The following is a 12,143-nucleotide window of genomic DNA, read 5'->3' on the forward strand; positions in this document are numbered from 1 at the left end:
CCTCCGCAGCCTGCGGGGTGAACCGAGTGGGTGGCGGAAGGCGGCCGGCTTCAGCAGAGGCGGCGGCGGCGGCTAAGGGACGGCGACGCGGCACGCGGGGCGGCGCGACAGGACGGGCGAAGGCTGCGCGGCTCTCCGCAGCTGCCGCCTCTCCGCAGCCGGGCCGCAGGGCGCCGCAGCGGGTGCGCGGCCTGTGAGGCGGCCGGAGCGGCGTCCTGTCAGGCTGCGCGGGCGCGGGCGCGGCGGACGGCGCCGCGATGATGCCGGTGGGTGCGGGCGGCGGCGCCGCGTTCCCCGGCCCCCGCGCGAGGCGGGCCCGGCAGGGAGGAAGCGGCGGGCGGGCGCGCAGGGCGGGCGGGCGCAGGGGCAGGTGGGGGCGGTGGCTGTCAGCCGGCGGACGAGCGTGGGCGGGGTCGCGGACCGGGTGAGCGGCCTCCGCAGGGCTGCGGGCTGCGGCGTGTACGGCCCCTCCCGGCCAGCGATCTGTGCCTTGGTTTCCTCCTGGCGCCTTGGGAGCCTGCGGTGAGGACACCCGAGTGCGGTGTTCGCACGCTCGGAATTCATGTTTCTCCTGCACTGGGTGGAACGCACGCCGTGCGTGGATTCAGAGAGCCATCTTAGGACCCTTGCCGAGGCTTCCCCGTGGGTACATTTGCTCCACCTGGCGTGATGCCCCTATGCCCTTAAGGTTGAACCGGTTGTGTGTCGCTCGAGCCTTTGTCCTGCTCTCAAGGATGCTTTTGGCCAGGAAGACCTTCGTCTTTGGGGTTGCCACCTTCCCTGTCTTTTCCTTTACCTGCTTGTGATATAAGCTGCGGTGGATGCTGAATTCTCCTTTTTTTTTTTTAAAGATAGGCGCTTTGTGAAGTATATACGTCGTAATTAATGGAGAAAAAAAAAGTGACATAGATTGTACCCAGTTGGACGTATTGTTTTTTAGAGTATCTATTGGGTAAAATTCTCAGACTAATAAAGTAACACGCAATCCATTTTTGTTGTTTGGTTGTTTTTGAAGTGCTGGGGATCAAACCTGGGCTTTGTAGGGCTAGGCCAGTGTTCTGTCACTGAGTTTAGACATCCCAGCTCCACAGGAAAAAGAAAATTGAAGCCTATGTGAAAGATCACATTTCAGGGGGGAAATACGTCTCTCTGCATTTTTACTTGAATACTGTCGTTCTGCTATTCTGCACCCAAGCTCATTAGTTTACAAACCACCTCCCCCGCTTTCAAATAATTTCCTGCTTCTTGATAATCTCTTCTCCTCCTTTTTGAACTGATTCCAACCCCTGGTATTTTTGTGGAGTTTTAAGATTTGACCTACTTGATCCGTAAATCCTTTGGTGTTAGGCTTGTTGAATGCTAAACATGTTTTTAAACAATTCTCTTGTAATGGAAAGAGCATTAAATGGACATCAGAAGAACTTTTTAGTATTGTGTCCCTGACAGTGTTGAGCCTGAATTGAGTCTAAAATAGGGATAAGAACATATCAGTATTTGAAGTATGACCCTGAAGATCAACCAGGACGCCTTTCAAAAGTGTTAAGCAGAATGCCATACCATATTTTTAATATAGTTTTGGGATTTCAGTTTGAAATTGAAATCTCTGCAAGATACACTTTATTTCCTCCTTTTTCTTACTGGCTGAATGTCAAAAAGGTATTGTGGTATTTTGGAATTTTGAAAACAGTTTCAGTTAAGTCCTGGTAGTTATGGTTATAATGCAGTCACACTGTAGTAATACTGAAGATTATCAAATGTTTGGCAGGTTCTATCACTCATTGTGTAGTGTTTAATTATAAATGCCCTGTGAGGAAACTTGGATTACTTTTCCATATGTTAGCTCAGACATTTTTACTTCTATCCTTGGAGTTGGAGTTGCCAGTCTAGATAACAAATTTTATTTTTAAAATGTTTAGCCTGAAAATGGGATGTTTACTTTAAAAACTCAAATAGTGCTTTTTAAAGCAGATCTTTTATTAGTTTAACACTGCTTTTGTTTTAAGATACTTTGAGAAACCAGTGGTGTTTTTCTTAATCCCTCTCTTGTGTCTTTTATGTTTGTATTTTATTCGTTATCTCTAAAGATATTGCTTGTGTGGTTGAGTCCTTCCTCTGTCAACACAGGTGGAGGGAGGTACTTGTAAATTTAATATAACTTTTAAGAACACATCTTTCTTTCCTTCTTGATATCTTATGTATCCAAAGTGTAAATGTGATTTTTCTGGCTTTGTTGTATATTTGGTGTTGATCATCACAGTGAATCATCACAGGAAGATTCTTATTTTATGGTTATACAAAGCAGCAGGACTGTCAGAATGTAATACACATTAGGATCAAATGCAATTTAAAATATCCTAGGTACTATAAAAATTAGCAAAACAAAGTGTTTCTCTTCATACTTTTTTAGCTGTGTTTTTCTGAATTGAACTCTTTAAATTACATTTATCTGTTGTATGTGCACAGTACCGCCATTAGGTATGTAGATCAGAAGATAGCTTACAGAAGGTTCTCTCCTTCCACCAGGTGGGTCTCCCGGATCAAACTCCGGTTGTTGGGCTTGATGGCAGAGCTTCACCCTTCTCACTGGCCACCTGGCCTAGAATTTTAAAAAGTGATCCCTTAAATTATCAAAGTGATGGTGGACTTTTTGTTGTTGTTGTTGTTGTTTTTCAAGATACTGTTTTTCCTGTGTAGCCTCGTCTGTTCTTTATAGATTAGGCTGGCCTCTAAACTCAGAGACCTGTCTGTCTCTGCCTCCTGAGTGAGTATTTTTTTAAACTAAACTTTGTGTGGACTCCTTGAAAGTACACATTTATAGTAGACTTCAGGTAGACTGGGACACTTCAAGTGTTCATTGTCCATGTAGGTAGATAGTGGTTACCAGGTCGGGCAGTGCAGATTTGAGACTTACTGGTGTGTAGTGTTGGTCTGTGGTGACTTTTAACTGATCAGATGGTTGTGTACTGCACCGGATCTCAGCTGCTAAAAATCAGCGAAGGGTGGTCAAGTTACCATCTGACAAAGTCTTTGTAAAAGACATCCATCTGCTTGTTGTATAAAGTCCCAAGATTTGGGGCCTTTAATCCCTGCACTTGGGAAGTAGAAGCAGAGAATCTCTGTGAGATCAAGGCAGAAAAAGCTAACCTACATAGTGAGTTCCAGGACAGCCAGAGCTACATCAAGAGACCTGTGTCAGAAAATAAAAAAAAGTTCTGTGACTTTCTACTTTTTTTTTTTTTCTTCTGGTGGTTTTTGCTTTGAGACAAAGGCTCACCACGTAGCCTTGGCTGGCCTAGAACTTACTTTGTAGACCAGGGTGGCCTCAAACTCAGGGATTGACTTGCTCCTGCATTCTGAAAGCTGGGATGGAAGATGTGCACCACCACACCTGGCAACTTCCTACTTTTAAAGATAAATTTTAAAAATTACCCTTTCACATAGGATTGTATTATGTTCCTGTCATTAATCATGCCTTTTCTGTCTGTGGATGACCCTTTAGAAACATTTTTTCCTCAGAGGACTCCACATCCTACTATAGAGAGCCTCACTCAGTCACGTTCATTGCTTTCTGCTCATAATAGCCCAAACTGGAAACAGCCTAGATGTCTATCAACTGATGACTGCATAATGAACATTTACACAATGGACTATTATTTAGCTGTTAAGGAAAAATTATATTCTGAAATTCTCAGGTAAATGGATGGAGCTAGGGGGAAAAAAACCCATCCCAAATGAAGTAACCCAGACACAAAAGACAAATATTACATGTTTTCTCTTATATCTGTAAATATTAGCTTTTACGCTCTCAGTGTGTGCTACAATCCACAGAGGTTAGGTACCTAGGGAAGGAGGACAGGCTCTCCCAGGGAAGGGGAACTAGAATATAGTGTCAGGGGAAGACAAAGGGGAAACTAGAAGAGTAGGATTAGAGAGGGGGGAAGGCAGAGGAAGGTGAGAAGGGAGTATGGAGAGAGACCCCTAACACTAAAGGCCATTTCAAAAACTGTATTGGAACCTACTATTAAAGTCTTCCTAAAATATAGACATATATGAAAAGACTCTAAATGAAGTCAACAAATAATAGGGGAGACAGTGCCCCAACTAGATATCTTTTTTTTTAAATTTTTTTAGATTTATTTATTTATTATATGTAAGTACATTATAGCTGTCTTCAGATACTCCAGAAAAGGGAGTCAGATCTCATTACGAAATGGTTGTGAACCACCATGTGGTTGCTGGGATTTGAACTCAGGACCTTTAGAAGAGCAGTCAGTGCTCTTAGCCACTGAGCCATCTCTCCAGCCCCCAACTAGATATCTTATGCCACCAAGCACAAACACCTCCAGTTCCAGGAGTGGGTTACATCTTGTTTACTTGTTGGCCAAAGGCTTCCATGGAAACCTCCACACATTATAAGCTATTGCCAAGGCTATTGGTTATGCTCTACTCCTGGATGGTAAAGCACAATTGTTGAAGACAACACTTATGTTAGAGAACATAGAAAAGTTGAGCGTACCTGACTAGAAACTCTGCCCCTACTGAACAGCTTTCAAGGTACTGGAAGGTGCTGTGCATGCTCCTGTTTCCAGCTACAGTCCCTAGTGACTTTCCTGCAAGCTATCCTAGTGTAACAGTGGCACAGATGTTAGGAGAGGAACCAACCACTTCTGGATTGGCTTTAAGGCCCACTCTGTGAGATGAAACTGATACCTAACAGTGTTAAAGTGGCTAAGAACCTACGACTAGATAGCTTACAGGCCTGTTCTGTTAAAGGAACACAGCAAGAAAATGAGTCCATGTGGCATACTGCTACATCCGTAAATCAGTGCCTCTCTCAGCCCACATCAGAGATGCCTGTATTTGAGAACACAGAGACCCGGACTGGATAGTGTGCAGAAAGAGAAGCACCAGAGTGCCCAGTTCTAAATGGGATGTTTCGTCAAACCTTTCCCTCAGGGCTCAGGGACTCAGTGGAAGAGGAGACAGGATTCTAGGAGCCAGGGGGGTATATGACACCAAGGAAAAGGTGTCTTCTAGAAACCACAGGCCCGACGTACCTGTAAACTGAGACACTGAGACCCACATAAATACAGACCCGACAGAGTCCCAGCACTGAGAGGGCCAAGTGGACACAAAGGGCTTTACCTCTAACCAGCAAGCCACCTGCAGTTGATCCCCATTAGCAAAGGGATTGTTTTTTCCAGTGAAGTCTCATTGCATATATCAGTGACACTTCAGGGCAGGTCCCAGGCCCAGAAGTAGTGTGTGTGTGTGTGTGTGTGTGTATGTGTGTATGTGTGTATGTACGTATGTGTGTATGTATGTATGTTTGAAAGAGAACAAAGTTGGATGGGTAGGGAGGTGGGGAGGGTATGAGAGGCATTGGAGGAAAAACACACTCAAAATATATTATATGAAAAATTATTTTCAAGAAAAGCAAGAAAACCATTTTCTACCCCTGCCCCCAGAAAAAAATTTGCCTAAGATGCCTGAGAGATGGCTTACTTGTTAAGAGCACTAACTGTGTTCCAGAGGACCAGGTTTGAGTCCCAGCACCCAAGTGGAAGCTTCCAGCTGTAACTCCAGTTCCAGAGTATACAACACTGTTTTCTGACCTCCGTAGTTACCAGGCATGGATGTGCTGCACAGACATACATGAAGGCAGATACACACATATGCATTTTAATGTTTGCCTAAGGGAAAGGGTATATTTAAAGAATGCCATAAGACCCAGTTGGCCTGATAATATTGATGCCATACCTAGACAAATTGAATAAAGATAGAAATTTTTATTTAAAAGTGAAAAGCCACCCGACATCGTGGAGCAGCTATTTGTTGAAAGAGTGGCATTTGGGACTGGTAGAGCTTTTTAGAGGGATGGAACATACTATAGGATGGGACTAAGATTGTTTTCCCCTTCCAAAAGGAGGCTAGCAGGAAGTGACACAGCTTTGAAGTGTGTTCTGTGTGAGGAGGAGGTGGTGATGTTAACCCTGGGGCTCCTTGGCCTCTGCCGGACTGTCCTATCTGACCACCTGGTTCCACTGATGTGCTCTTGGAGCCTTTAGAGCATGCTTGCTGTAAGGTCTGGGTTATGTGCAGTTTGGGCTATATTTAGCTTTTATTAAACAAATATTTCAAGTCTTCAATGAATTTTTTCTTCCTAACTATTTAGAAATATTTTAAGATATAGAATAGGTCTTTTTCCTTATAAACTATCAACTGTCACATAGGTGACACAGTACCCGTGAGAGACTGGGATTCCACCTCCCTACTTGGTAATGCTGTGACCTTTTGACTTAACAGCTTGTGACCTTAGCTTCTCATATGTCCAGTGAGTTGGACTTGATAGTTTCCAAGTATTTGTGGTTGGTGTGGTAGTTGGTTTAGAGCAGAAACTTTCCTGAAGCTAACATTCATTTTGTCCACATCAAATACCAAGGCATCCTAACTCTTATATGACAACCTAGTATCAAGAATTCTGTGTGATGGAGCAGACTATGGTAGGGAGAACTCAGGAACGCAATGCTGGCGTTATTATAGTTGATTGCTCGATAAGCTTGACTTTATACTGTAAGTAAGTAACACTCAAGACTGCATAAGAGTTTTTAAATTCCTCCAAATAAAATTACACATACAAGATCACTTAAACACAACTGGACTACTCACAGATTTCCAAATGAGAAGCCCATTCCACTGGTCCAAGAATGTTATGTATCAAAGCTACTGGTGCCGTTTTTCTGAACATGCTGAGGTTTAAGAGGAGCACTCTTCTTCAGGCCCCACCTGAGGCCAGGAGCGTGGCAGCTTTGTGGCCTCCTCAAACGGAGTTTAGTGAGAGCGAGCGCTTAGCAAGTGGCGTTTGTCCCGAGTGCTCTGGCAGTGCGGCAGCTTCGTGCTGACATATGTCTGTGTGTGGAAAGTGAGCTGCGAGAGGTAAAGAAAGGTGGCCAAGTTCTCCAAGCTGATAAGTGGTGGGGCAAGGTGTAAAGACAAGGACTCTGACTCAGACACCTCTGCTCCTCATCCTTGTGCCAGTCACTGGGGAGTTGCCATAGTCGAGCGTGTGCCGGAGGTGCAGCTAAATGGGATCTGGCAGAAAGGCTTTTTTTCTTTTATGTTTGTGTCAAATAGAGCCTACCATTTAAAGGCTCCTAAAGCTAACATTCTTGGTAAGGAGTGGTAGTTTCCCAGCCTTGCATTATGTTTGTGTCTGCTTCCGTTTTTAGCATCCTTCAGTGTATGGCTGCATAGATGCTTTGTAGCTACTGAGGACTTTAAACACGAGAAAAGCTTAAAATACCACTGGGCTATTATGTTAACGTTACATAACTGGGTGTCAGCATGCATCTTTGTGTGTTTGCCCAGATGGAGAATAGTTGTTCAGCAAAGTGTGGTGTGGTTTGGTGCCTTGAAGCGCTGTTGCCATAGTTATTTCACAGACTGTGCTTCTAGGGCCCAAGAACTAGTATAATCAGGTTCTATTGTGACACTTTCTTGGCTTGATCGCCATGCTTTATTTTGCTGCAAAGATAGCTTTATGACTGTTGTACATACTAATTGATAAGCAAAAGCTGCTGCTACTAGATTTTATAAAATAAGAATGTGAGGTGACATCATGCAGAACAATGAAAGGCCTGAAAAATGAGAAGCAGTTTTGTTAAGATTAATAAATGAAATCTAAAATATGAATGTACACTTCGGTGCAGGGTGCTATTGTTATTTTGGTATGTTAAAAGGAAGTGTTAACTGAAGATGTGGCACAGCGTGATTGACAGCATATGCCATGATTGTCACCATCATAGTTGAAGCACATACTTGCAAAGGCCCCGTGGTGGGAGTGTGCCCAGTATTGCTGGACACACAGGGAGGCCTGGGATCTGAGCGAAGTGAGGGAGGGAGTTCTGGAAGAGACTCGGTCAGAAAACTGATGGTATACATGAGGGGCGAAGAGGTGGGGTGGGTGACATATCTGGTGCAATAGTGACTTCAGGGTCAATGAAGGGAGGAAGAGATTTCTGATATAAGACATGAAACAGGATCTCCTTAATGTATCTTAAGTAGTTCTAAGCTTCAGGCTTTGCTAAGTTTACTTTACTGCATTAGGAAAGCATATGTGTGTGTGTGTGGGGGGGGGTGTCTTGAGTAAACCTCGAACTCACAGAGATTCTCCTGCCTCAACCTCCCAAGTGCTGGGATCAAAGGTGTGTGCCACTGCACCTGGATCCTTTATTTCCTAAGTTAAAGATAACAGTAACTGTTTAGGATTGGTAGGATCTCCTAACTTATATAAAAGGTACCTGGCACATAGTAAATGCTCAGAAGCACACATACAGCCTGCAACGGTGCTATGCGGGGTTGCTTTTTTTTTTTGTTTTTTTTTTTTTGTTTGTTTGTTTGTTTTGTTTTTTGAGACGGGGTTTCTCTGTGTAGCCCTGGCTGTCCTGGAACTCACTCTGTAGACCAAGCTGGCCTCGAACTCAGAAATATGCCTGCCTCTGCCTCCCAAGTGCTGGGATTAAAGGCGTGTGCCACCACTGCCCGGCTATATGCCACTTTTAACATGTATAAATCCACCACTGCCCGGCTGTATGCCACTTTTAACATGTATAAATCCGTGGCTTTAGAGTATGACAAGGTGGCACTGTGTGGCAGCCATCTCTTTTCAGAATTGTTTACCTAATTCATCTGTGTGCTACAGTGAGTATGTGTCCCTTATCTGAAGTGCTTCTGATTTAGTGTTTATTCCCCTGGATTTTAGAATGTTTCTATACATGTATGACTTGGAAATTGAGCTCATGTTTAAACACAGATTTGTTATTTCATATGTATCATAACTGTAGACTGAAGGAGATTCTGTACAGTATTTTTAATGATCCATTATTTTGGCAGATCTGTCCCATGAGCCAGGTGTGGAATCTTTTACTTGTTTCTGTGATGCTCAGTTTTAGATTTTGAAGGCCTTTGGAGTTCAGAGTTGGATAGGATGCTCGACCTGTACCTGCTGCAGTTGCAGCTCTAAGCAGTTGTGTGTGGCTCCGTTTCTGCCCTTCAGGAGAGGAGAGCAGGAACACTCTTATTTTATTTTCTGTTGTGCCACTACCTGGTCTAGCAATTGGCACATAGTTGGTGTTCTGTAAGTGCTTGTTGAATGAAGAAATGACATGCAGGTTATTGTCATAGCAGTGTGGGGTGTGTGTGTGTGTGTGTGTGTGTGTGTGTGTGCCTGCAGGAGCAGAGTTTGACTTTCAGGAAGTGCAGCAACCTGTCAGGTTTCCATGGTAGAAGGAGATGTTCTGTACTTGACTTGGTTAAAAGGCTGGGAAACTGTAGAGGAGTAATTCTGGAGTAGTGGAGGGTAGAATGTGTGTGGAGAAGGAGAGGAAGAGACAGTGCCAAGTGAGAGGGCTTAGAGGTAAAGGCACCCTACCACTCCTGAAGACCTGAGTGTGATCTCTGAGACCCTCATGGTGGAAGGAGAGAACCAGCTTCTGACATTTGACTTCCACAGTTGCACTGTGACACTCACACAACCTCTTTCCCATCTATCACACAGAAGTAAACAAAATGTAGTAATTAAAAAAAAAAAAAAACCCTCAGAAGAAATGGAAGTAACAAGATCAGTCAAGAGACCAGTTGATTCAGACTTGCCAGAAGAAGTTTCAATGACAGGTAAAGCTGATCTGATAGAGTACAAGTTGAGTGCTTGTGAGTGTGTGAGTGCATGTGTGTGTTTGTGTGAGTGTGTGAGTGCTTGTGTGAGTATGTGAGTGCATTGTGTGTTTGTGTGTGTGAGTGTATGTGTGTGAGTGCTTATGTGAGTGTGAGTGCATGTGTGTGTGAGTGCTTGTGTGAGTATGTAAGTGCATGTGAGTGCTTTATGAGTGTGTGAATGCATGTGTTGTGTGTGAAAGAGGAGGGACAGTGACAGGAGTTGAGGGTAACAGGCTTACTGCTTCAGCAGCTGGATTTGTCTTCCTGTCAGGATAGAGCAGAAGTGAAGCAGTCAGGGTAAAGGGGCTGTGAGGACGATGTGTAGTCATTGGGCTGTTTGAGATGTTGGCTACTCCAGAAATATGTCACTCTTAAATCTGAGTCTACATGCAGTGTAACAGGCCTTTCCCTTCAGATTAAGTAGCTTTTAGTGCAGTGTGTTTGACATGAGGGCTGCTGCCTGGGCATCTATACTTTATGTAGTGCACACGGTCAGGTTCTTGAGATAACTAACCCAAGCTTCCCAGATCATGGCTGGACTAGAGCTCCTTCATCTTGGTACTAAAGTATTTAACAGTTCTGTATGCTCGCCTGCCTGCCTGCCTGCTTTCTCTTTCTTTCTCTTTTGCTTTTTCTCTTTTTCTTGAAGCAGGTTACCTCAAGCTAGTTTGGAACCTGATATCTATCATATATATGAAATATGTGTGTATATATATCATATTTCTCATATACATGAAATACACACATACACACATACACACACATGTATATATATTTCAGGCTGGCCTTGAACTTGCATCCTCCTACTTCTGACTCTGATTGGAGAAACACTAGTATAAAGCCACACAGCATGGTAGTTATAAGCTAGGCTTCAGTGCAAAGGTGGGCTTCTGATTTTGGCTTTGCCACTCCCTTTCTGAGTCCTTAGATAATGTGTGCCTTGTCTTCCTTCTCTTTAGAATAGGTTTAATGGCCTGTTTCCTAAGATGGTTGTGTGGCTTGTCAGGTGCTGGAGTATCAATATTCATGATAAACTTCAGTAAACATTTGCTCTTACATTTTTTGTTGTATCCAGGAGCCATTGTGGCAATAGCACAGGGTTGAGACGGCACGGTGTGCTTCCGCTTCATGCTGACAGAATCTGGAATGAGACTGTAAAATCTACCTAGTTGATGGAACACAGAGTGCATGGTTTCCTTTTGTTAGAAATGAAGTTTGTCTGCCTTGTCTAGTATTTTTGTTATTCAGACCAACTCAGAACCAGGCTAGTGCAGTTCAGCAGGGTTCTGATAGGAGCTGGTAGCCAGCTCCTGACAACTCACAGGATACGCCCCTCCCTCTCGCGCACTGTGCTTTTTACTTCCTTTAGGACAGTGCCTGCCTGCCTGGTGTTTATCTCTGGGCACTCCAGGAAATCAGGAGTCTGTTTTCCTTTCCCATTGCAGTGTCCTCAGTGCTGAGGACAGGGCCAGGCCTCAGTGGCCTTCAGAAAGTGCTGTTTACTGAATGAGCTCAACTGCATTGGGATGCGTTAATTATATGCAGGGTCTGGCCCTGCTTGAAATGAGCTCACCGCGTAGGATGTAAACAAAACATTTGAAAGATTCAAGCATCAAAGTACCAGCTGCTGCAGAGCAGGGTGTCAACAACTATTTGTGCAACCTTCCATGGTGATATGGGGGTTCAGAGATAGTTCTAGAAGGCGAGGAAAGAAGGTGGAGGTGATGGAGCAGGGCAGTTAGGTAGAAAGATTGCAAGTCAGAGAAGCCAAGGTCAGAATTGGAAATGAAGGAAAGGGACTAGAACATGAGGCGGGAGGAGGGAGGTGAGGAGGGGCTGAGAAACCTTAGGTGGAGGCTAGAGTCTGAGGGCTAACCCTGACCTGCATGCGAGTGGGAACTGGATTCTGAGGAAAACACGAAACTGGAAAAGGGTCTTTAAAATGTGTATGTTATTGTGTAAGATAGAAGTTAACATGTGATTGTCCAGTTCAGTGGCAGGGAATGCGTTCACGCTGTTCACCATTGCCCATCTACAGTGCCTTCCTGTCTTCAGACTAAAGTACTATGGAGGCTTTTAAGGGGAGTGTCTTCCAGTTAAAGCCGGTGTAATTGGAGCCAGAGAAAGGAGTCTCTTGAAGTCAAGGCAGTGTGAACTGAGCCACCAGCGGAGTTGTCAAAGTCCTTTACACTCTCATAGTCTCCGTTCTTTTGTGAGGCACCACCACGGTTTACCCAGCTTGGCAAGGCTAGGTACTGCAGCAAGGGAGCCCGATACAGAGTTGCAGGGCTCCACCTCAGCCTGGAAGCCATACAGTGGCGCGGCTTCAGCACGCTGGGAGGCTGTAATCTGAGGTCTAAGGGGCAGCCTGGCTTGTTAGTACCTGAGGCATGATTACAGATCACACAGGGTATAGTTAAAGCTCCTTA

General features: G+C 44.5%; 1 protein-coding gene across 1 annotated transcript in view; it reads left to right on the plus strand.

Moving 5' to 3' along the window:
- Nucleotides 1–12,143, plus strand: part of Ppp1r13b (protein phosphatase 1 regulatory subunit 13B) — a 73,309-nt gene continuing 61,166 nt past the window's right edge. The window contains exon 1 of the mRNA XM_052184935.1: nucleotides 1–266. Coding sequence (XP_052040895.1) covers nucleotides 258–266 — 9 coding nt within the window. The 5' untranslated portion in view covers nucleotides 1–257. The remainder of the gene's footprint in view (nucleotides 267–12,143) is intronic.

This window comes from Apodemus sylvaticus, chromosome 6, assembly GCF_947179515.1.
Source record: "Apodemus sylvaticus chromosome 6, mApoSyl1.1, whole genome shotgun sequence".
Taxonomy (NCBI): domain Eukaryota; kingdom Metazoa; phylum Chordata; class Mammalia; order Rodentia; family Muridae; genus Apodemus; species Apodemus sylvaticus.